This window comes from Bubalus bubalis, chromosome 21, assembly GCF_019923935.1.
Source record: "Bubalus bubalis isolate 160015118507 breed Murrah chromosome 21, NDDB_SH_1, whole genome shotgun sequence".
Lineage (NCBI taxonomy): Eukaryota > Metazoa > Chordata > Mammalia > Artiodactyla > Bovidae > Bubalus > Bubalus bubalis.
Window position 1 is genome coordinate 28,593,422 of NC_059177.1, and position 26,683 is coordinate 28,620,104.

General features: G+C 35.9%; 1 protein-coding gene across 5 annotated transcripts in view; it reads right to left on the reverse strand.

Moving 5' to 3' along the window:
- Nucleotides 1–8,457: 8,457 nt before the first annotated feature.
- The window catches only part of PPP4R2 (protein phosphatase 4 regulatory subunit 2), a 55,550-nt gene continuing 37,324 nt past the window's right edge, over nt 8,458–26,683 (reverse strand). For all 5 annotated transcript variants that reach the window (XM_044933951.2, XM_044933950.2, XM_006070146.4 and 2 more), the window contains 7 exons: nt 23,983–24,153; nt 14,735–14,828; nt 13,239–13,276; nt 12,367–12,441; nt 11,982–12,119; nt 11,028–11,317; nt 8,458–10,773 (listed from right to left, as the gene is read on the reverse strand). In XM_044933951.2, coding sequence (XP_044789886.1) covers nt 10,457–10,773; nt 11,028–11,317; nt 11,982–12,119; nt 12,367–12,441; nt 13,239–13,276; nt 14,735–14,828; nt 23,983–24,153 — 1,123 coding nt within the window. In that variant the 3' untranslated portion in view covers nt 8,458–10,456. The remainder of the gene's footprint in view (nt 10,774–11,027; nt 11,318–11,981; nt 12,120–12,366; nt 12,442–13,238; nt 13,277–14,734; nt 14,829–23,982; nt 24,154–26,683) is intronic.

A 26,683-nucleotide genomic window follows, 5' to 3' on the forward strand; every position in this document is an offset into this window, starting at 1 on the left:
AGTTGTGTCCGACTCTTTGTGACCCCATGGACTACACCGTCCATGGAATTCTCCAGGCCAGAACACTCAAAGAGGGGTGCTGTTCCCTTCTCCAGGGGATCTTCCCAACCCAGGGATCGAACCCAGGTCTCCCACATGGCAGGCAGATTCTTTACCATCTGAGCCATCAGGGAAGCCCTCTGCATAGCAAAGGAAATCATAAACAAGAGAGTAGATCTTGAATGTTCTTCCCACAAAAAAGACATGGTAATGAGGTATTGGCTAATGGTAATCATTTTGCAATATGTAAATGTATCAAATCCACACACTGTACAGCTTAAATGTGCACAGTTATGTATCAATGATACCTCAATAAAGCTAGAAAAAAGCTAAGTTCACAAGAAAAAACAAGCCAGCAAGTTTAGGTCTGGGAAAAATACAGAAAAAGAAGAGCAGTGAGGAGGAGCCAGCTGTGCTGGAAGGTAGATGAATGACACTGTAGACAGCAGCGATGACGCCGATGAGGTACCGGCCCATGAATGAACACAGCAGCAGGACAAGGAGAAAATCCGGAAATACACCCAAGCGCACCTCCAAAATTTATGATGTGATAAAGGCAGCCTATCAAACCAGGGTGATAAAGATGGGCTTTTTAATAAATGATGTAGGATCTTAAAGACCCACTACACATCAGGGTGAACTCCAAGGTGGACCAAACATTCCACTCAAGAAATGGAACCATGTAACTTTAAATGGGAAAAGATTTTCTTAAAATAAATTTTAAAATAATTTAAATCCAAAAAAGATGAAAATATTCATAAATCCAGCTACATAAAAATGTTTGCCTTATGATTTTTATTTTTTCCAGGCAAAGACCAAAGGAAAAAGACCAACTTGGGGGGAAAAATTGATTGCAAGTTGTATCAAAAAGGAAGAGTTAATTTTCATAGTATACAAACAGTTCTTGGAAATTATAAGGAAAAAGACCAACAACGCACTAGTAAAATGGGCAAATGGGTGCAGGAGGAAAATAACAACAGCCCTTAACCAAGGGAGAGCGCCACAGAGTTGGTGATGGGGCTGTGGGAGCAGGCACCGGACCTCACAGTTGGCATCACTCCTGTGCAGGAGAACTACCAGAGGCCCTCAGAGTTACCTTTTGTCTCAAGATCCCACTTCTGGGATTCCACCCAGCAGACACTGCTGTGCAAATCAGCTAACATATTAGCAAGGTTATTCACAGAGACATTAACGTAGCAGCGAAGACTGGAAACAAGCGTCCGTCACATGCTCTATGGGATACAGTAGAAAGAATGAGGACAGTTTCTATGTCAGGTGTGGGGTGAGCACTGAAATCTATTATGTGAAAAAAGCAAGGAGCACAACTGTACTTAGCATGACAGCTTTGGGAAGGATGGGGCATTATATATATATATATATATATATATATATATACACATACACACACACACACACACACACATATACATATGTTTGTATTTGGGGCTTCCAGGTGGCGCTAGTGGTAAAGAATCCACCTGCCAGTGCAGGAGACACAAGAAACTCAGGAGACGTGGATTTGATTCCTGGATCAGAAAGATTCCCTAGAGTAGGAAGTGGCAACCCACTCTAGTATTCTTGCCTGGGAAATCCCATGGACAGAGGAGCCTGGCGGGCTACAGTCCATGGGGCCGCAAAGAATAGGACATGACTGAGCAACTGAGTACACACATGCTTGTATTTGCATCAGGAAACACAGAAAAGAAACAAAATATGAATAAAGAATGGTTACTTAGAGTGAGTTAGGGGAAAGGGAGAGGGAGACAAGGGTGGGAAAGAGTTTTATGTCATCTTGACAATTTAACTATTTAAAAAATCTAATTTAAAAAACATTTCCACTTGTTTATTATTTTTTTTTTTTTTTGGCAATGCTCTGCAACTTGCAGGATCTAGTTCACCAACCAGGGACTGAACCCAGGCCAAAGCTGTGAAAGCACCAAGTTCTAACCACTGGACTACCAGGGTACTCCGCACTTGCTAATTTTTAAAAACTTTGGGCAATGCCCCAGGCTCATATTAATATGTGAGTGAGGGTGAGAGATGGGGAGGTAAGTGAAGAATGTGATGCATGGTCATATTTTATCTATTTTCACATATTCAAAAAGGAATCTCTGAATAGCTTCTTTGATGCAAATGGAAAACAAATAAGTTCCATTATTGAAAAGACAAACCTGGTTATTAATTGTTAGGGCACGCGTATGAGAAAGAACAAAGAATCCGAGAGATCTCACTGAATTCTCAAGAGATGGACAGTGGCTGCCCTTTAGGGAGCAGAGCCCCTCTGTGTGGCATGACCGTCACACTCAACACAAAATGTCATTTCAGAGACACCCCAATATGATAGAATTACTGCCGCCCACCCCCATCTCCCCATCCTCCTCCCCTGCTTTACCTAAGTCCTTAGCGCTGATCACTGTCTTACATAAATTTCTACTTACCTTGCTTATCTTCATTATTTGCTGTTCCCCAGGCCTAGGTTCATAAAGTGAAAGTCGCTCAGCTGTGTCCAACTCTTTCCAACCCCATGGACTATACAGTCCATGAAATTCTCCAGGCCAGAACACTGGAGTGGGCAGCCTTTCCCTTCTCCAGGGAATCTTCCCAACTCAGGGATAGAACCCAGGTTTCCTCCATTGCAGGTGGATTCTTTACCAGCTGAGCCACAAGGGAAGCCCAGGAATACTGGAGTGGGTAGTCTATCCCTTCTCCAACCCATCTTCCCGACTCAGGAATCGAACTGGGGTCTCCTGAATTGCAGGTGCATAAGTACCCTTTTAATAAATGTTTGGATGAACAAAGGAGCAAGTCAGTGCCTGGATTGACTGCTGGCTCTTTTAGAGATATTGGATTCCAGCATGCTGCTTTTAAATTCTCCCAAGTCTAGGTGCATCTCAAATGCCGCGGGCCAACGAGGGACGCTGAAGCAGTGGCTACAGTGAGAGCATGTGCAGTGGCTGTCCTTCTTCACACTCCAATCGAGCGATGTGCATCGCTTGTGCATGATGTGTGTTGAAATTAATCCCTAATGAAAATGTCTTTAAAAGGCTTTTGCTGTGGTCCTCCATCAGGTCAAAAGTTTTCATGTCCCCCAACTGAGAAAATAAAATTCTGTATTTTCTTGCCAAACAACCATCAAGACTTTGCAGAGTCTAAGAAAGAAAATATTATATAGTTACAAAGAAGTGAAGCTGTGTTTTGTGGCATTGCAGGACTATCACAAGCCCCCGCAGGGCAAACCAACCAGCAAAATTCGCCAGGAGGCTGTTGTGACTGATGCAAGCTCTGTGCAAGAATATCACTAAGCTTATCCCATGCTTCCACGGGCAGCTTATTTTCTTTCAACACAATTTAGATGGCTTGAAATATGGTTTGCCTGACAGGTAATTCCCCATTCTTCCTTCTACCACACCACCAGGGGCCAGGATGTCTGTTTTACACATAATAATTCTTTAAGTATTATTGAGACCCAAATAGCTTGGTTACTTTTTGTTGTTTTCCAGAGAAGGGGGTGGAGGGGCTGATTTTTTAATGTCCCAGAGTCCAACTGCTCACACTGAGCAAACCGGCCACAAGACAAAGGTCACATGAGGTCACCTGGTTAAATAAACTGTGGTTCATCTACCACAGAAATACTATATCCCTGTTAAAATGACTGGGGTGGCTTTCCAGGCACTGATATAGAATTATTATCACACAAATGTATTAAACAGGGAAGGAAAAAAAGGCCACGGATATCCCACTGTGTGTAACATAGAGCCACTATGGAAAGGGAAGCCGGGGAATAGGAAGGGACCAACACTGTGCTTGCAGTGGAATTAGGTTAACTTTGGAAAGATCGATTTCTCTATACTGTTTTTGAACTCACAGCCGCCAGGGAATATACATGCAGTGCTTATTACTACATGTAAAGCTCTTTTCTAATGGTTAATCCTCATTACAGCCTTGTGAAGTTGGGACCTTATTTTCCAGTCACACAGAGGTCACACAGCCGGCAGAGGCAGAGCTGACCCAGGGAATTGACCCCAGATCTTTGCTCTCCAGTCCTAACCTGAATGGTACTGGGCATCTCCCTTCCAGTTCAGGTGGAGAATATAACGGAGGGATCTGGAAGCAATGGAAGTAGGACAGTAACTGTCTGGTATATACTGTTCCATTTGAATTTTTGCCAGCTGTGTGCGTGCTAACTTTTAAAATGCATTAAAAAACAACCACTGATCATGTACTCAGAATGTCTAGCTGGAAAAACATGGGTGAAAATAGAAAAAAGCATGAAGTTAGATGGTGAAGTTCATGCAGTGTGAAACCAAGAGCTTGGGTTTGTGACTAATGAAGCCTTGGGTCTGTTCAGGTTCGTGGGCAAATCCAAGTGTCTCTGCAAATCTTCAGATACCTGGAATGGCATCCTCTCTGTTGCCCTCACCCTAAGTCTACAGGACTCCCAAGACTAGGCATCGCCTAAGCATAATTGATAACAATCATTGGGCTTTGGACTTACCATCCATCTTTAAAGGGCTCCAGGGCCGTTGTCTTTAACTCAAACACCTCATCTGTAAAATGGGGATACTACGCATCTGGTAGGGTTGTTGGGAAGGTTGAGACAATGTATGACACAGCTAAGGACACAGAGACCATAAAGTCAGTGCTCAGTTGAAGCTTACTATTACCAGGTATTGACCAGGATTGAAACTTTGAGTCCAGCAAAGTTGTATTCCCCAGGGACAATACCTATCTCCCCATACATGATTCTCCTCTTTAAAAGAAACTTCAGGTCCTGAACTAGGTCTAGCTTTAAAACCATAATTACCTTGAATGCTCCCAATAACTCTACCAGGAAGATAGTTATTTTCCCCACTGTATAAATGAGAAAATTGTAATTTACCCAAGGAACCTCAGGAGGGGACGCAAAGCTGTGACTTTGCCCACACCTCTATACTCTGACCATTTATACCATGCTGCCTCCTTGGTTGTCCTGCTCACCCCTCAAGGCCAAACCAAATCCCACCTCAACCGAGAGGACTTCCCAGACTGCCACAACTGCACTGTCTGTCCTGTGCATCTCTTCAAGTCACAAGCTGCCCTTTGCTAAAAACTGGCAGTTATTGTTCTCCAAACACAACTGAATGGACCGAGTCTACTCTTAGCTCTCCCCATACACAGCAATTCATACAAGTTGCCACCTAAAAATTTCAGGTGCCTAGATTCAAAGTGGGAGATTGCATACATCCTTGAATGCATATGGGAATTCTTAGTCACCATCAGTTAAGCTTGCCTTCCCGTTCTGTAGCATCACAAGCAATGGAGAGAAGAACAATGACTCAAAATGAAGACAGCCAAATAATGACCATGTATTTATCCCTCCAAGTCTCAGCAAACACAGGCATGGTCAAGACTTGCAAAACTACTCAACAGTAAAGATTTCTTGAAGCAACGCATTCTTGACCAAATGTCAAGCCCCATCATAGATTAAAGCAGGACTTTGCTAATGACCCAACTTGCCACTTGAATAACACCTGTCCCCTACCAGGCGAGGGTGTGGTGTGGTGGTGACTTTCTATAGGTCTGCTGCTCTAACACTGTCAAAGTATGACGGTAGTGCACTCTTCGTTCTAAATGGGCAGGTGGGCCAGAGATCACGCATCTTATTCCTAGTCAGTAGAAGAGTAAGTTTTCCTATCAGTAACCCCAAAACTCTGTACTACCTATGTTTAATACTGGATTGAGTAGCCTATTCCTTCTCCAGCAGATCTTCTCGACCCAGGAATTGAACTGTGGTCTCCTGCGTTGTAGGGGGTCTCTTTACCAGCTGAGCTACCAGGGAAGCCCAAATAATAATGTTGGCAGAAGTGAGAGATTAAATATGGATAAACTGCAATTCAATATTTAAACTTAGAAACATGCAGATTTGTACTATGTTCTGAATTCAGAGCCACAGATGTCATTATTTCCTATCACCTACTGTGCAGTACCAAGAATGAAGAAATGAGAACTCAGAACTGAAAATGGAATCCGTCTTTTCCCCTTACGGTGACTTGTGGCTCAGACAGTAAAGCGTCTGCCTGCAAGGCAGAAGACCTGGGTTCAATCCCTGGGTAAGAAAGATACCCTGGAGAAGGAAATGGCGACCCACTCCAGTACTCTTGCCTGGAAAATCCCATGAACAGAGGAGCCTGGTAGGCTACAGTCCATAGGGTCACAAAGAGTCGGACATGACTGAGCGACTTCACTTTCACTTTTCACACTAAGTAGATGTCTAAAACTGACACTTCTAAAATTACTCTAATAAAAATGTACATCTGCACATGCCAACTAGCACCAAATTACACAAAGATAAATTTCTGCATGTTAAATCTGGGTTTTTTTAGATATCAGGTTTGAGTTGCTCAGATGAACCATCTCTGCAGAAATACCGTTATCACTTAAGCAACAAGAGCTGTAATGAAGTCATGCATTAAGCTCTTCTCCCTATGGATCAAGAAATGCTTGTGGAACCTGAAAACCACCTAAGGTAAGAGAAGACGGGGTGGGGGGGGGTGGGGGGGGGGGGAAGCAAAACACACCTACACCAGCAGAACAAAATACTCTGAAGCTCCGTGCTTTAACAGCCCACTCCTCCTTACCCAGAATTTCCGGGATGCCTTTCCAAGCCAGCCGGTTTTATAGCTCTGATAGGCAATTCTAATGCTCCATTCATACTTTTCAAAGGCATTTAATAAACCACAGATTAAATCTAATAATCAACATTCAAAATAGGCCATTTCCCACTGCTCATTTCTGTTCATCAGTATTTTCAGAACTGAGAATGTATTTTTATTAATTTCACACAATCATGGCAAATAAAATAACTCCACACATAGATTAATTCTTCTAATTTATATTTTATTGCATTATGAAAATAATACATTTATTTGGCAAAGTAATCTAGGCTCCAAGTTGAAATAAAAGAAAATTCTGAAGAAAGTATACTAATTATTTTTAAAATGTGAAATATTAGATATATTCTAACCAATACATACTAGCATTCTTATTAGGCCAATAATCCAATAAACCTAATTATAATAAGTCCATATGAAATTACAAGGTGTTTTTGCATTCAATCATTTTATGATTAGCACAAATCTCAAGAGAGAACTGAGCTTCATTTGATCAAAACCAATGTATTTAAGAAACTCCTGTTCAGAAGACATTTTGAAACACTATCCAGAATTTTTATTTCCTTTGGTTCTACAAGTTGCATTTTTGTCCTTACCACAAGTTACATTTCTCAAAATCAAACATCATAGCTTTAGATTCTGCCCCAAGTACCTTTATAAGTAAACTAGTATATTACATTATCTGAAAAATTGCTGATTTTACAAATGCAAAAATGCATAAGTACATGCCTATCTACACCAGCAAAACAAAATACTCTGAACCTCCATGTTTTAACAGGCCACACCTTCTTACCCAGAATTTCTGGGATGCCTTTCCAAGCCAGAGGGTTTTTATAGCTCCGATAGGCAATTCTAATCCTCCATCCACACTTTTCAAAGGCCTAGTTACAATAAACCCTAAGTGGATTAAATTTATCTAATAATCAACACTTAAAATAGGACACTTCCCACTGCTCATTACTGTTCACCAATATTTTCAGAACCAAAGATTTATTTTTAAAAATGTTCTAGGGTGCTTTTACTTTTTTAAAAGGAAAAGTGCTAAAAACATATTACATATATAGTCTCACTCTCATCAGCATTTCAAATTCTTTTACATGCTGGGTTCAGAGTCTAGAGTCTAACAGGTAAACAATCTGCTCAAGACAAACAGAAAATAGTATTTTTAATCAGAGGTCTTATTTCTTCATTTAGATCTTTTAATATGACTTTGCTGATGTGTGTTAAGAAAATGTTCCTAAAATTAGCCTTTTAAAAGTACACATCTGAATCCGTTACTATCAGAACTGACATTTTCATGAAGCAAAGTCTATGTAAGTGCATCTATGCATACATGAGGAAGTTTACTTCCCACCAGACATCAGTAACCAGCTGAACAAGGTTTCCCAGTTTAACTACAGAAGTATCCCATCTATCCTAAAGAAAATATTCCATGAGCATTCTACAATTATCTGTATAAACAGCAACAAGTTTGATCTATGATCAACATAAGAATATCTAATAAATATTAAAACTATTACACTATAGATTAAAATGCAGATCTCTCATAGAGTTGAGTGATGGCATTTTGGTACATTCACCATTATTATACTTTATTTAATAAAGAAATACATTTGCCCTTGCAAAAATAGCAACTGCAAGTATACAAATAAAACCACAGACCTCAAAGTCATGATGCTAAATCTTCAACTTATATCCAACAAAAGTAATTCAGTTTACAAGTGGTCCATGGCACAATTAAAATAAAAAATATCAAAAGGTCACAGGATCTTAAAGAATAGGTTTATTGACAATGATTTCATAAATATTCTAAAGAAAATTTCAAAATTTCTAAACTTAAAATGTTTAAAATCTATTTTCATTGGCAAAATATCCCTTAACAAAATAAAGAATAGGTCACTACAAATGAATGTCACATTTAAAATTTGCTGTAACATTTTTTGCAAAGTTCTTAAAAAAATTTACAATGTGTGATTTTTCTTCTCTCCTGGATACAGTAAATAAATCAATACTCAGTTTTTATTCCAACTATGAGACATACTTCACAAATATATCATCTAGCTGCTGTGAACCTGACAATCAAGTCAGTCAGTAGTATAATACCCGACAGACATAAATGGAGCCAGCTCATTTTGGTATTTTTAGTCATAGCAATTGAAGTAGTCAAAATGCAAAACTTGTGGAGGCTGCCCCAGTCACCCCAGAGCGTATGATACAGTGTGAGAAAATGTTTGCATCCGATTTATCAGTTCATCTGTGTACTTCAGGTATCTGAAATTAAAAAAGGGATTCTTGTATATTTTGATAAAAATGTACTCGAGTATTTCATAACATTAATATTTATTGCTTTATATGAATACTGTATTGAAAGCCCAAGCATTCAGTTTACACACAGAAATTATACAATTATATACCGCTTCACAAAGGCAGTGAACACATTACATTCTACAAAATCTACTTTACAGAAATTTAAAAATTCTAAATATCAAAAGGTACAGCTGAAGAAACAGGTATAAATTTGGCAGCCAGTAATTTAGACAGGGAAGTTGCAGCTTGCGCATGACTTTTAAATATGTGAATTTGAAAATATTGAGTTTAGAGTAACCATTGTGCTTTGTGTTGATCTGAAAAATATAACACTGGCTGTCAAAGAAGCATGTTCAAAAATATTGAATTCACTTCAAAATGTCATACAAATTACGGTGGCTTCTATGCACCCCTAAAGCTTCAGTCATTTAGCTCCGGTACATTACTTAAGTAATATATTAATTTTTCCAGTACAGTGGTGTTTCATACCATTGACATTTGTATACTCTAGAATAATTTAGAAAGAAATGTGTAATATTCACAAGGTTCAGAAAAGCAAGCAAAAAGTAAAGGAACCAGCCTGGTTCTTCTGAGATGGTCTCAAGTCAGCTTTATAAGCATTCATTCTACAAAATAGTAAGCTAAATGTTTGAACACAATTTCCAAGATAAAGCACATTTTCTCATAAATAATGAAGTCTTTTTCTCAGGCACCTCAGAAGTATACAAAAGAATTTAGTTTGAACAGATCTCTTGGAATGTGTTTAACCTGGTATTTCAACAGACGTAATAAGATTTCCAGGGTTTCACAGGGGCCAGATTTTATCTGAATTACTCAGAAGAGAAAGAAAATGTCTTCTGACAGAGGTGAACTCAATCATTACCAATAGAAAAAGTATCCACTGTATTCATCTCTTATAGAAACAGAAAAATATAACATTTCCCCCTTAGAATAATATATATATGTATATATGACTTAAAGTTCCATTGTACATAGTCAAACAATAAAATCTGGAAACCAGCATGAAACCCTCTAGTTCACATGTTAAAATGCTCCAACTATGACCAAAACATGAAAACTGCTAGAGCTGTCAGGAAGAGACAAGACAGAAGCTTTCTTGCATATGTAATAAACTAAGTGTGATAATCTCCAAAAAAGTTTTCAAAATTATAATTATTTTCCAGTTTAAAATTTTTAACCCTAAAAAAAAAAAAAAAAAATCTATACACAAACCACTGATTTGACCAGGCCAAAAAAAAGTCAGCGGTAAGCAGGACCCAGAGGAGCTGATATTCACAGTTCTCACATGAATAATTCTTTTAGGATTTACCCCATAAAGTATTTTATTTTACAACCTGCTTCTCTTGTAAAACTAAAGGTCCACTTTGTTACATAAACATCTTATACAGTGTAAAACCAGAACTGTATGTAAAATACTGCATCTAAATATTTCTAAATAGTTAGTCTTGTTCCATTGGTTCATCTGTGACTTCTGTGGCTTCGTCATTTTCCATGGATGATTCTGAGAGAATCTCTCCAGTTTTACTGGAACTGGATCCTACTAATTCTTCGGTTTCATGGCAATCAGAACCACTACTTACAGGGCCTGTATTTTCACTACCTTCAGAATGTAAACCTCTCTCAACTTGAGTCAGATCAGATTCTTCCATTTGATTATTTTCCTCAGAAGTCTCTTCATTCACAGTTAAGGCATCATCAGATTCTTTTTCTTGATTTTTTCTTTCTGCGATCATTTCTCTTGATGTCATAAAAGACTCTAAAAATAAGCAAATGTTGTTGTAGTTAAATTTGATTTTCAAAATACTCCACAGTTAAGTTTCATGAATTCTGATATTCTACAGTTCAAATCATATCCCCTGAAACTCAGCAGCAACTACATACAGGTGGGAGAAAAAACCCAACATCAGCATTATAAGGAGTTCCATTATGTTAAATTCTTTCAGGCAAAAATGAAGTACAAGAATTTGAGGATCTCCTTACTCCACCCTTTTACAGATGGTCTCTAAATACCTTCTTCTTCCTCCTCATCCTCTTCTTCCTCCTCTTCTGTACAGTGCTGCCTCGTACAACTACTTTCTTTGTCTTTATTCTGAGATGAAGATGGAGATTCTGTTTCTTCTACCATAACTGAAGAAATTTCACTGGAAGATGTTTGACTGGCCATCTCTCTGACTTCACTTTCTTTGTCGAACCTGAGTCTTTTTACCTCATGCCCTTCTGCCTCCACAGTATCTTCGTCTGGATGTTTATTTTTTATAGGGCTCACCGAGGAACCTTCTGATTCAGATGTTGAAGAGTCACTGTAAATATTTTTAAAAGTGTCATTAATAAAACTGTTTCTTCATCCTTTACGTTCTATTTTTAAGATATAATAATATGTAACTTTCACTGTGCACATTAAATTGTAACATCTGGGCAAAGAAAAACAAGAGAATAATTCCAAGGACACCTAAACTGTTAAACATTTCCCACTAGGACTACTCAGTGAATTACATGACCTTTGTGTTCAATTCTTCAGTGAGTTCAATGTCCTCTTACAATAAAACCACAAGTTCCCCACTGAGACATACTCTTAATTCCTCTCACTCACTCCTTTCCCTTAATGTGATAAGAAAACTTGAGATGGGATATCAATAAAAAGACTTCCTTTTATGATCTACGAAGAGAAATGATTCACAGAATTTGAACTCATTTACAAGTATCTTCTCCAAGTAATTTTCTAAAAGAAAAAAATATATCATGATCATTTTCTTAACACCCTATTATAAATAGAATCTTCCCAAACAAGCAATTAAGTCTTTTCTCTGCCCATCATCAGCATATGCTAATGCCCTTTTTAAGTGCATTAAAATATTTTCTCCTTCTCAAAACAACAGTAAATAATAAATAAGGAGTGCTGAAAAATCATCCATAAATGTCACTTTTTCGGGAAAACATGTTTTCAAAAATAAATCACATACAAACCTGTGATTTTTGTCCTCATTTTGCTTTGACTCTTTGCTGTCTGTGCTCTCAGGCAAGCCGTTTGTTGTCATGGGAACTGACAAAGGAATTTTTGGTCGATTAAGTGGCCTGGGTGTTCCAGGCCCATTTATATTAGACCTATGGTAAGAGAAATGAACGTCATTTTCCCATTTTTTGTAAAAAAAAAAAAAAAAAGTCATCCCTCCCAAGGTTTATATGCACACATCACAGAAATACTTTCAGAACCAAGGGTCACCAAATTAATTCTTTTGGTATATCATCCTATACCTGCCATAAAATTCCCACTTTTTTAAAGTACATTGAGTTTCCTATTCAAAATTAAGAAACTGCAGCTCTTTGATTAATAAAAAATCAATAATCTCACCTCTCAGTGTAACTTGGTGAATTTCCAGGAAACATAACACCATTCATTCGATTTAAACTATTGGAATTGTTCTTCCTATGAGAGGGAAAAATTTTTTTTATGGATAGTTCAGTTAACTTTGATAAAGAGTCAAGGGTCTAAAAGATCTTTTGTAAGACTTCAATGTCACAGAATCAAACAAAAGACTTCTTAGAGAAATAACCATGAAATTATCCTAGTATCTCATTTAACAATATACAAATATATTCTTCAAGAGTTCTGAAACAAATTCACCATAATCATTCTATGAAATCAGGTATTTTAACCATTAAACAAATGCTTCTCAACAGAGGGCAATATTTTCCTACAATCCCTCTTCCTTCACTCCATATCCTTAGGGAACACATTTAGCAGTGAATAAATAGATTTTTTTGGTGGAAGTAGGGGAGACATTACTGACAATCAGAGGAAGCCATGGACACTGCGCTAAACTTTTCATAATCCCAGGACATCCACTCCTAGTAAAATTACCAGTGGTACCAAGGAATGTGCCCTACACAGCTACCTAAATTTACTATATAACTCATGACAATCAGAAATAACAGTCCATCATGAAGAGCAATGTCATCAATATAGTACATAAATCCAACAATGTAAGATTGCAGTAAATCATCAATCTATTTAATACAAATCTTTTCACTGGAAAAATACATAGGTAATGTTTATTGGTAATATTCTACTCTGGGAACTGGTTGGTAGTTTTGTTAAGTATTTACAAATGTTACCATGCTTAATTACATATAAAATAATTGTAACATATTTTTAAGGCATATATTAAAAATGAAAGAACAGAATATAATATACTAGGAAAAAAGAAAAGTAGCTATACTTACTCTGAGGAAGGATAAACACAGCTAACAACCATCACATTCTGCAATAACAACATTTACTGATTAATATGAGGAAATGTACAACATAAAGTTTACCTCTTTTTAATTTCCCAAAATCACCCTGGTATCAAGTTTCCATGTATTACATTTTTACTAATAAAAGAAATGGCTAAAAACAAAAACCTTCAATAAAAAAGCAAAAACTAAAACAGTAGCAACAGACTAAAATCTAACAACTTACTAAGCTATTTGTTTTGTCAGTCTCATTTTTTCCTTAGTTGCTTTGGAGCCCTGACATCACGTATTTTATGTATTGTATATAATAGAACAGAACCATGTTCTCTTAATTTAGATAGAATCACACCAAGATATTCAGAGGTTGAAGTATTTAGGCCTTATAATAATCAATTTCCCGGTAAAGCAGTATCCACTCAAAAGCTTGATGTGTAGCATGATACAACTCAGGGAAAGAGACGCAAACCTTTTTATAACCTTCCTGATAATCATAACTTTATCAATAGTTTAATATTCATTGAAAGCTTGCTGAGCCAAAGTAAGTGCTTTATATTTAATCCTCCTCACAGTGCTGTTATGGTCCACATTTTACAGATGAGGAACCGAGACCTGGATGCGTGACTGGCCCCAGTCACACAACTATGGCTACTGTGACCCGCCTCTTCACCCAAAGAGAAACCTAAGTGCTGCGGTCTCAGAACTGCTAAGTACTGAAGAACCACCTCAGCTTCCTGCCCTCAGAGTCCAACAAACACACTAATCCAGTTAGACCCTAAGATCTATTGTAAATCACTAGGTAATGATTTTGGATTCCTGCTCCAAGGGTAAAATAAAGGGATTTGAAAAGAACCTTAAAATGTATACTAGACTATATTTTAGGAGCAATCGCTATAGGAATTAGCAAAACCAATGGTCCACATCTCAGTTCACATGCAGCTCCTTCATTCATCCTTCGCTCCACACAAGCCAATGACTTGCTTTTCATTCCCTGAAACACTGTGATATAGTTGCCTCTCAGATTATTTCCTCTGTTCAGAATGCTCTGCCCTCTAACATCTCCTCACCCACAAAAAACCTAATTCTTCTCATATTCTTAAATGTGACATAATCCTTCTCAATACCTAACTTAAATGCCTTGTATTAGTGATTTTCCAAGTTGTGTACCTTTGAATTCTAAAACTAAAAAATTCTATAGATAAGTTTGCAAAACCCTCTATTTTTAAGATATCAACTACAGAACTTCTCAGAACAATTAATATGTTAAGATAAATTAAGAATTTCCAAGAGACAATAATAAACTGCTTTTCCCAAGCATTCTTCTGCCTTCCTCTTATTAAATCTTTCTCTGAAACTTAGAACACAATTTGGGAAAAACTTCAGGTAGGCTGAAAAACCTATTTCAAGACAAGATGCCTGAAACAGAGTCTATTCAAAGAAAATCTATTATGCTACAGTTTAATATAACCCCATTATACAATACATACCTTTTCTACTCCTCTGAGAAATTTGTCTGTTCCCGTATAGTTTCTCCTTGGATCTGTTAGTAATTCACATAGTCGCTGAATAGTAAAAGGTATACTGCAAAAGAATATAATTTTATAGTTTAAGGTTATTAATTTTCAAGAAAATTAGAAACATTACTCTCGCCATTTCAAGCTTTATCTAGTCACCCATGTTGAGCTACAAAAGAAAATGCTACAAATGAATGGATGAATCACCTAAAATTAGGCAAAACAAGAAGCACACCTGTTCTCTTTAAAAAAAAAACAATTTCCCCCTCCATCCCTTAAAAAGAACATCCAAAATGAACAGAAAGCTTCAAAACTGAGAAAAAATTTTAACATTCTTATTTATGATAATTCAATTTTAAGTTTATAAGAGAGGCAACACAAACAAGTGAGAGTCTATTTAATACATAAACTTTCTCAAGCATTCTTTTGCACACCAAGTTTTTTTTTTTTTACAGTGTTCAAATAAACTACAAATGTTATCAGAATACAAAAAGTGATTCGAATGAAAAAGTATTATACGGTTCTGCTCCATAAAAAAATTTTATATACAACCTACATGTTTCATCAAACTTAAAATACATACAAACACACACACTATATATATTTGGCAAGTACCTTACTGACAACTTTACCAAATACTTAACCACAATCAAATTTTCACTTGATCATAGAAAATACAAACCTGAGACATAAATTGAACCTGAACTGATTTTATAAATCAGTGAGTTTTTATCTCACACACTATTAGCATTCCTCAGAATTACAATATGAATAGCAAAATCTCACGAAATAATGATAAATGCAGCTAAAACGTGTATGTAAACTTCAGACTTCAGTATTTGTCACATGAAATCTACTTATTCTCTTTATAAAAACAATTACAAAGCCTCAAATAGTTATTATTTACAAAGTTGTTTATTGTTTACAGGCAGTTCAACACAAAATTCTTTGTCTTCCACAATGGAAGGCAATTTAGTGACTAATAGTGCAGAACTCAAACTCAGGTTCTCGAACTTCAAATTCCATGTTCCGTCTTCCTCTATATCACACACACATAAAATTATAAATGTACATTTTCTAGCTGGACCAACAATATTTAGTTCTTATATTCTTAGCATCAGTACTACTCTTTTAGCAAAGTTCTTTGAGTTTCTGAGTCTTATTATTTTTTACATTTCAAAATCAGAGTAAAACACTGTCAAAATAAAGTATCTTGTTTTTCCAAAGTGTGTCTTTTTTTCATATTTGAAAGCTTCTTAAGGGCAGGATTTCTTCACATACATGACATTCAATATATAATTTATATATATATATATATATATATATATATAACCATCATGGACTTCAGAGTATTAGTGGCATACCAGTACGGTGCCCCTCGTTGAGCTCATTGCTTTCCAAATCCTAAACACCCACATACTGCCCCCCAACCCTATTCCCTCAATGAAGATCTCAGAGTGATACTGTAATTAAAAGTTTTTATACATTTTACAAAATAAGCAAAGTAGGATCCAGTATTAAGGAGACTCAAATACTATTTACCAAATACTTAAACAGATATTGTCTATTTGTATCTATCTATTCCTTCAACTAAATTTCCTTTACACACTGACAGCAGTGTTTCTCTTAAATTAAAATTAACCATAAAAGATGCGACTCTTCCAACTTCTTGCTTAATCATGGTTTTAGACTAAAATGTTTTGGCTAATTTTCTCTAGAAAAGTAGGTAAAATGGTAGTCAATTATTAACACTGTATTTGTGGGTAAATGTCAATACTGCTTTAGAAAGAAAAATGTATTATGTTTGCATAACATCAGCCTATGACAAAATAAGTTTACAATTAAAACATTTTCAGAAGCTTTTTAAGTCATTTTACCAAGTGTCCAATAGATGGCACTAAGATGTTATACAACTCTCACTCAAGTGAACAGTTTTAAATACAAAAACTTCCTGTAAATCAAAGTACCCACAGGAAACAATTATTATAATTTTGACAACTGCATTTAAGATTAAGTACTTTTTAGTCTTTTATGTAAACATGAGAGCCGACTATAGTTTACTCAATAGCAGACTTGAAAGACACTTAAGGTAAACAATTATGACAACAAATGCTAATAAAATTGTGTACACAGTGCTACAGAGAAAGAATAAATTGTATGCCAGGGAATCGAACATAAAAATGGGAACATTTAATTTGAGGTGGGTCTTTAAAAGAAGGTATAAAAATAAACCAGGTAAATCCAAAATGAATGCCTGGTACAACTCTATGACAGGTCTGCTTCTCTTTCTCTTCCACTACACAACAGTTTACACAGCATACAAGACAGTTTACTGAAAACATTAACAATTTTTCTAATAAAAAATTATCACTAGCTAAACTAAGACATGTGCTAAGAAGAAAAAAAGAGCAAAAATGAACGCGACTAACTCTCAATGAAAAATATGAACCAGAATCCTGAAATTGGGAGAATGGGGAAAGATATTTATTAGTAAAGGTGCACCGTAAAACAATTAAGTAGAAAAATATTTTGAATTATTTAAAATGCATTCCGTTTACTTTGCATTACCTATATATTACTTGTCTACATCCTAAGATGAAAATTAAGATTACATAAGGAACTGGAAGAAAATAACTTAATAAGGATATGATTAGCACGCATTTTGTTAAGCAAACCCCCAAAAAGTATGTCTACAACATCTAACAAAACACTAGTTACATACAGGGTAGTATGGCTTTAAAAAAAAAAATCCTGGCTAACCCTCTGGGACACTGTGCCCAGGTTGAATTTACCTCTTTAAAGTCTTCTGGCGAACAAGAATTCTGAAAACACATTTCTTAAGTAATTATTATGAGCGCTGATACATAATGTATATAAACCACTTGAAAGTGAAAGTCGCTCAGCTGTGTCCAACTCTTTGCGATCCCATGGACTATATATACACTCCAGGAATTCTCCAGGCCAGAATACTGGAGTGGGTAGCCAGTCCCATCTCCAGGGGATCTTCCCAACCCAGGGGTCTAACCCAGGTCTCCCATGTTGCAGGACAATTCTTTACCAGCTGAGCCATCAGGGAAGCCTCAGAATACTGGAGTGGGGAGCCTATCCCTTCTCCAGCAGATCTTTCTGACCCAGGAATCAAACTAGGGTACCCTGCACTGCAGGCAGTCTACCAGTTGAGCTACCAGGGAAGCCCATACTTTATGACTAAATCTTAGTTCCTATCATTATCCCAATTTCATCTGCTATTTACTGAAGATTTTGAGAAGGCACAAACCCTCCAGAGACCAACTATGGTGAAACCAAACAAAAAATGTTTTTAAAAATATTTCTTTTAATTCCAAAAAGTAACTAAATCTGATGAAACAGGATCACACGTTTTACATTACGTATATACCTTAATCTGCCTGCAATCTGTCCCCATCTATTGACCTAAAAAAAAAAATTCAAATCTTATGTACCTAAAAGCTATCGGAATTCATATATCAAGAATGCTGCTGAACAGAGAAAGACATCTAAGCATAAATTAGAAACTGTAAACACCAGGCTGTAAAGTTAGAATTTCCTGTCTTGTATTTTAACCCAAGAAAGATTCTAAGTGACTAAAATTAATATTTTTTAATTTATCTGTTTAAATGTTTGATCATCAAGATGTGCCAATATTCTGGATATACAACAAGATATTCAGCTAGAAAGAAAGCATCCATCAAAAAAATTAAAATCTTTATCTTACTTCTACATTATATAATTATATGTGTGTTATACAGTTATATATTGGGCTTCCCTGGTGGCTCAGCTGGTCAAGAATCCACCTGCAATGTGGGAGACCTGGGTTCGATGCCTGGATTGGGAAGATCCCCTGGAGAAGGGAAAGGCTACCCACTCCAGTATTCTGGCCTAGAAAATTTCATGGACTTTATGGCCCGTGGGCTCACAGAGTCAGACACAACTGAGCAACTTTCACATACGTTATAAAGCAATGTTCCTCATAAAAAAAGATAAAGGATATTAAAACACAGAGACCATTAAAGTAAAAGGCTAAAAGAGCTAACCATAAAATCAGACACCTGGTTTAAAAAATGCTGAAACAGCCAATAACTTTTATGCATAAAGGTGTACTTTTTACTACATCTTTATTTTCTATTAAGGTCCACATTTATACTGTCTTAATTAACAAAATTACTATTTAAGTGGAAATTAACTTAAGTATCTCTTAGATATCAAAGATTAAATGTACTGAGTTTTGTTTACTCTAAAGTTCTACAGAAGTCAGAAATCACCAGTGGAATCTTGTGATACAATCTTACTTAAATCAATACGTTCTTTCTGGATCAGGCTTTAACATCTATATAAATATATACATGTCATAAATATTCATGTGCATATATTTTATACCTCAAAACAAATGTTAGAAATTGGGATTTATTGAAAACAGCATTGTAAGTTAAGAAAAAGAAGAGTTTGGCCCTTTCAATAATGGTACATAACCGTAAACTAGTTTCTACATCATTCCCTACCCTAAAAGAAATGTGCAGCAACTGACAACACTTTTAGCCAGTTAATCACCTTCTACAGTGCCTGAATTACTTTACTTGCTTCAAATAAAAATGTGAAGAAAAATTAATTAAGTTTCTGTTATTTCCTCTCTTTCAATTATAAAATTTTATTAAAGACAGCATCACATCAAACCCTATTACCAACACACAAGGCAAGGCAGTAAAGGGGAGTAAGGAGGGAAGGTTACTAAGCAACCTTGAGTCTCAACAAGTTATGCTAAAAAAGGTAATAGAGAAAAAATAAATAAGTTCTTCTAATAGATTAGAAATAAATAAATAAGTTCTTCTAATAGATTCAACATGCTCAACAAATACTGACAAATAATGAACATAAAATGCAATAACTCTATTTTCCCCAAGAGGAACAGGTACACCAGCAAGCAGAAATAGGTAAAAGGAGTAAAAGAACCAAGTAACAAAAGGCTAGAACCCATTCTCTCATCCTTGAATAATCTTAAGCTAACTATAAAGCAAACAAAATAAAATCAAAAAAGGAGTAAATGTTTTATATCTATAATCCAGATTTTAAAGTATTGAAAATCTTGTATATAAACCTTTAAAAAAATATGAAGAGGCAAAAACCCTCAGGTGCAGAAACTTAAAGGTATCTGCACTGGTGCACGTAAGCATACAAACAAGTCATTTGGGTGCAAGAGCTGGAGGGGACACACGTATACCTGTGGCTGATTCATACTGATGTACAGCAGAAACCAGCAAATCACGGTAAAGTAATCATCCTCCAATTAAAAACATAAATTTTAAAAAAGAAAAAAGAACAATCATTTGAAAGTTTTCAGGACTAAGCGAACTCCGATTATGTACATTAAAATAACTTAAATAACTCCAGAGAAGAAATTTTATAGTCAGGCCATCATGCCAAAAGATAAGCACTCCTCAGTTACAACTGACACCTTAGCAGTGATATAACCAAGATTTTTAGGTATCAAATGGTTGTGCACTTTGCCTGCTGCTACGTAGTCACTTCAGTCGTGTCCGACTCTGTGCGACCCCAAGGACGGCAGCCCAGCAGGCTCCCCCATCCCTGGGATTCTCCAGGCAAGAACACTGGAGTGGGTTGCCATTTCCTTCTCCAATGCGTGAAAGTGAAAGTGAAGTCGCTCAGTTGTGTCCGACTCTTAGCTACCTCATGGACTGCAACCTACCAGGTTCCTCCGTCCATGGGATTTTCCAGGTAAGATTACTGGAGTGGGTTGCCACAGTGGCTAGATGCCCTCATAAATACACAGCCATGCCCTTTTAGTCAACTACCCACAGCAAGGGAAGCTTACTGCTAATTTTCCCGAGGTCTTAGGTCTAACAGATTGTCAAAAGCAGAGGAAGACTTAAGTAATTAATTTATATTCATTATTATTCCACTTTAGTAGTTAGAAGGATATAAAATGATCTTTTAAAAACTACAAGAAATTTAAGTTATACTTCTCTCGCCCTCTCAAAATCTCTCTTGTGTACCATTCATTATAGGAAAGAACTACTGGCTACAGTTTCTAAATTATATTCACAGTTATCTATGGTAGGAAGCCGATTTTCATAAATGGCCCGCTTTGAGTAATCCCAGATACTCTTGTTCATTATAATCCCACATTAAGCTTCTAATTCCATTAATTTTTAATTTTTGGTGTTTCTCACCTAAGAAACTTTAACTTCAGTTCTGTAGAGTAGCTATAGTCCATCTTCTATAAAATGTTAAAATTCAAAAGTAATTTTAAAAGGACAAGAAAATATGACTAAAATTCTTTAAAAAGTAACCTTGAGCATTCAACCATGTAATTCTACCATGCCCCATTAAACAAAGTATAGATACAGAAGCATGCTTTTATTCCTTTCACTCATTCATTCAGTATCTGTTTGTCTGATAATCTACTAAATTCAGGCACTTACTCTTCTAGGCTTTGTATGGAAAAGATAGCCACCCTTGGTGTCCAGAATCTTACAGTTCAGAAAATCCGGCCAACAAGTAAATGGATAATTTACACTTAAAAGAGGAAAAATTTATATACTGACAGTAGTAGTTTTAGAAAATAATCTTTTCATACCAAAATAATTTGAAGCATTTATTATAGAGCTTTCACTAATTAAAAACAAAAACAGCAAAATGAACTTACCAATAAGAAAATCACTGAAAGATAAGAAAAACCAAAAAAGATATGAAAGAAACCAATTCATTAAAGAGTCACTAAGGACACGCATGCTCCATGTCACTTGCAATCAAAGAGACACAAATCCACGGACAGACCCACAAAAATACTGAAAAAATAAACAGCATTTACATATAACACAGAAGCATCAATGAAAATACTCTCTGAGGTCAATCTGGCAATAATAATAAAAATTTTAAGTGTGCATACATGATAACCTAGTAACGGTCTCTACAAAATAAAAAAAGGAACAATAAATCTATATATAAATTCAACATACGCCATTCATCATACACAAAAGTGTATGTACAAGGGGGCGCACTACAAGCACTTGTAACAGCTAAAAAAATAAATGCCCACCAAGGGAGCAGAAAAAATGAACTACATAATCTGTTAATGTAACAGAAAATAATGCAGCCATTTCAAATAAAGACAAACAGAACACACAGACGTAACTGTACTGATATAAAAATTTCAAAGCTCTTCTAAAAGTAAAATACAACTAGCATACAACATGATCCTCCTTTCTTTTCTTCATATACTCCTAGGACATATGAGGATATTTTAAAAATTATGAACACACTATTGTAACTTTTTTAATTTAAAAGATGATCTATTACAAAGAGCAGAAGAGGAATACTGGCAAAGACAAACCCTTCAACTAGGTGCAAAAGATGCTACTTTTACTCACCACCTTGAAGGAAAAAATTTTTAGAGCAACAACTAATCGATGTATATTCAAACACAAAAATAAAACTGAAAAATATTACAAAGATGTTTCAATGTACCACATATCAAATATTATGATATAGATAAAAATGGGTAAATCAAAAATGAAAAATACAAAAATACTAATGTATCATTGATTAAGACTTGAGTTCTGCTTAAGAAAAATAATATGCAAACTGCCATTTTGAAATATCAAAGTAAAAATATAAATTATAGTTCAAGATAAAAAATATTTTAAAAGAAATTATACTTACATATGCTTAGGCATTTAAGGACTGTTCAAGTCCTTTTCAGAGGTAAGTCAATTACCTATTTAACAAATTATATATATGTGTGTGTGTGTGTGTGTGTGTGTATAAAATATCTTGGAGAAGGAAAGGCACCTATTTAACAAATAAACAAATGAGAAATATTTAATACCTATATAGCTGTGTTTCATCCAATTTAATGTGTAAGAACTGAAAATGGTATTACTAATTTAGAATCACAAGTAGCCTCATATTCACAAAGCAGTGGTATAACTTGACCTGTTTGACCATAACTCTTAATTTTAAATGAGCCATAACTTACTGAAATAAAAGATGAGTTACCATAATGTCTAAGTACTATCAACCTCTGCACTATTTATAAACATCCCCAAGAAGTATTCTTAACCATATTCAATAGTAAGCCTTATGTAACATACTTCCAATACATAGCACGTGGCTTCATCTTGGTATATGCTTTAAAAAAATGAGTAAGTAGATATATGTATACAGTTAGATAATTTTCACTAATACAACAGGGTCCATGGAAAACAAGTCTCCCTCCAATCCCAAACCCCTAAGAGCAGCTTTAATTTCTCCCATGAGTATTTTGGCAACATACCCAAAACCAAAGTTTAAGAATTTGATACCTTAAATCAAACTGCTAAGCAGGGAAACATGACATAAAATAAAGGGTTAAGTGAATTACACTATCTTGTTGCAAATCCCATGTGATTAAATATCTGAAGAAAAAATTGAGACCATTGCTTCCTAAAAATACAAATGAAATCTCATCAAAAACTATCCCTAAATATAAATTCATGGTTAACATATCCACAATTCACTAAATTAGGTATTGTCATTCCACACTCCAAATTATGCCAATTTAAACACTGAACAATTCAACTTCAAAAATACTTCTTGCCTTCAATAAAGGGAGCCCTAAAAATACAAAGTCCTGAAAAGAAAGTATTTAAAATAACAGAATATGACATTTAATTTAAAAGTCAGCTTCATTTTTGGTGGAGAGTAACTTTTCAGTGCTATGTTTTATAAAAGGCTAAAACGGTTCCTTACTGGAGGGAAAACAGGGACTCTTACAAAAATATTTTTAATTAAAAAGTAGAATCGAAGTAGAATCCTTTCATAAATTGCTTTTCATTTTAAAAGAAATGTCACTTACCTCAATAACAGGTTCCAAAGTATAAAGATTTATAATATCAAATATAAAATAAATACAAAAAATTTTTAAATATTTGATGTTTCCAGTGTCACACACATTTGAAGTCTAAATGCCAGTGAACCATATAAAGGTGGTTCAAGTGTAAAAAAAAAAAAAAAAAGCTGTGAGAATTTCAACTACTTATAAAATGGAACTCAATAACATCTATCTATCTATATATATACATCATGAGACACAGAGCTTATTCAAATGAATAATCAGTTATCAAACAACTAGACACTTCAAAACTTAGAGGAAAAATATTTAATGATCTGCTAAAAATTAAACCTTTAACGCAGAATTAAATGCATACCCATTAAATCCAGTGACAATTTTCAGTATTCTTTCCTTCATTTCATCAAAGGGAATATATTCAACATTAGGGTTGGGAGGACCTCTTGGTTCAGGAGCTGAAGTTCTGAAATCATCCATCACCTTCTCCAGTTTGAAAATAAAATAGCCTTTAAATTGGGACCACTGAATCCTGTAAGTAAAAAATTAAAAAATATATATATAACACCATGTAGAGTCACAATTCTTGAACAAAAAGTACAAATACAGAATACATCACAACACTAACAAAATTAAGATCAGGAAAAGTAGTTGTGAGAATGACTTTGTTCAGCAGCCTGCACCACACCTGATCAATCTAACTCACAAGCTCCTACATGCTTCCATCCAATTCTCCCAGACTCCTGATCCAAACAAAACCTAAATCAGATTAAAATCTTGAAAATTAACTACTGGTATTTCTAGTCGAAAGCTTATTGTCTAAGTTCCACTTTCCACATTTTAAAACCATTACTCTGCCTCCATCTCTTACAACAAAGGGAGGTGTTACTGTCCCCACTTAAGTAATTAGAAACTGGCCCAACCTTACATTCACAATTTTAAGTAGACTCCCACACCCTAAGCTCTTAACATCCAAGGTATAAATAATGCTTATGTGTGTGTGCTTAGTTGCTCAGTTGTGTCCGACTCTGCGACCCCATGGACTGTAGCCTGTCAGGATCTTCTGTCCATGGGATTATCCAGACAAGAATACTGGCGTGGGCTGCCATTTCTTCCTCCAGGGGATCTTTTCGACTCAGGGATTGAACCCACATTTCCCGCACTGGCAGGTGGATTCTTTACCACTGAGTTACCTGGAAAGCCCCCTGTAATGCTTATATAGACTAGTAAATTTTCTTGTCTTGTTATCTGTTAAAATAGTAAAATAAACTTCAATTTCTCCTAGTTCTTTTGCTTTCAACTAAAATTTTTAGTATTTTATCATTTAAAAGGCATATACCGCACGTTCTATACAAGACATATCTTGCGAAGTAAAAGGTTGATTAATATCTGTATATAACTTTCACATCTGTTCATGAAAATATCAACATCTTTTTTATTCCTGTCCCCTCACATTTTACCACTAATGTAAGGAAATTTAGTGATGAAATCTGTCTGAATAACCTAAATTCTAAGAGATACAAAGGTCAGGAACACCAACCATTCCTCCAAACACTGTAACCATTAATGGCAGCAGATAGATCTCATACACAGGAGACTACTTAAGCAAGCTAAGACTGCTAGTCTGCAATCACTCTTCCACCCGGTTCAGCAACCCTACAGACTAAGCCAGCAGCTCTCAAAGTGTGGCCCCAAGAGGTCACAGCTATTTTCCTAAGAGTAGAGCTGACTTTTTCACTGAGTTGACATCTGCAGTGACAGTGGGTGCAAACGCAGCAGGGGTAACAGGCCGACACTTCAGCGCAGAGCAAAGCAGCAGCACCCAGCTCCACTGGCAGTAGCTGTTACCTTCCTTATCAACACAAAATCACAATTAAAAAAAATGAACTATTTTACTGCAAAGTTGAACAAAGCAAATTTCCTAACTTATTTAAATCTTGATCTTTGAGTACACATACGTCTTTTTAACAACCCAGGGGCACTAGAACCCGCCTGGCAATGCAAGAGATACAGATATGAAGGTTTGATCCCTCAGTTGGGAAGCTTCCCTGGAGGGCATGGCAACCCACTGCTGTATTCTTACCCAAAGAATCCCATGGACAAAGGAGCCTGGTGCGCTACAGTCCACAGGGTTGCAAGAGTTGGATACGACTGAAGCGATAGCATAGCACAGACAACAACATGAAAAATATACATAAAGGATTTCTGTTGCCTAGCAAAATACTGTAGACATATCAAGTAGCAAAAAGCTAAATACTGGTGCCAGCTGAGTGAGCTATTTTACATAGAAAGCCTTTTTTACTTGAAAAGAATGTCAAATAAAGAACGCTTATTCAAGACCAAAAGAAACCAGTAGACATGTTCTCAAAAAAAAATCAAGAAAATCAACTGAAATATTCGTGACCATTGATAAAAATTCAACTTCAAAATAAAAAATTTAAAGTCTAGAAAATGTGAGCTTCACTGTGGGCTTGAAAAGTTCCTGATACATTCCCAAGACATTTCCAAACCTACCACTGTTGATGTGAAAGATATTGTAACACCCTCCCACATAAGTACAGGCAACAAAAGAAATAAACTGAACTGTATTAAAATAAAAAAACTTGTGTATCAAAGGACACTATCGGCAAAGAGTGAAGAGTCAACCCAGAGAATGGGAGAGACTATATGCAAATCATCTTTCTGATAAGGTGTTAATATCCAGGACATTGCAATAAAACAGAACTCCACATCCATTAGAGGGCTATCCAACAAAAACCAAAACAAAACAAACCGACACCTCCCCCCGCCACACACACACACAGCAGAGATAACTGCTGCCTGGCCAGTATGTAGGGAAACTGAGAACTATGTGGCACTGCCTGTCAGAACGCAGAACAGTGGAGTCACTGTGCCAAAGATGCTTTAAAAGGACCAAACAGTTACTACATGACCCAGCAAATCCATTTTTAAAAGATAGAGATGCAAAAGATCCAAAAACAGAAAGTCAAATGAAACTCACTTACACACATGCTGGCAACTACTCTAATGTATCTCAACAGATGAAGAGATAAACAAAACGT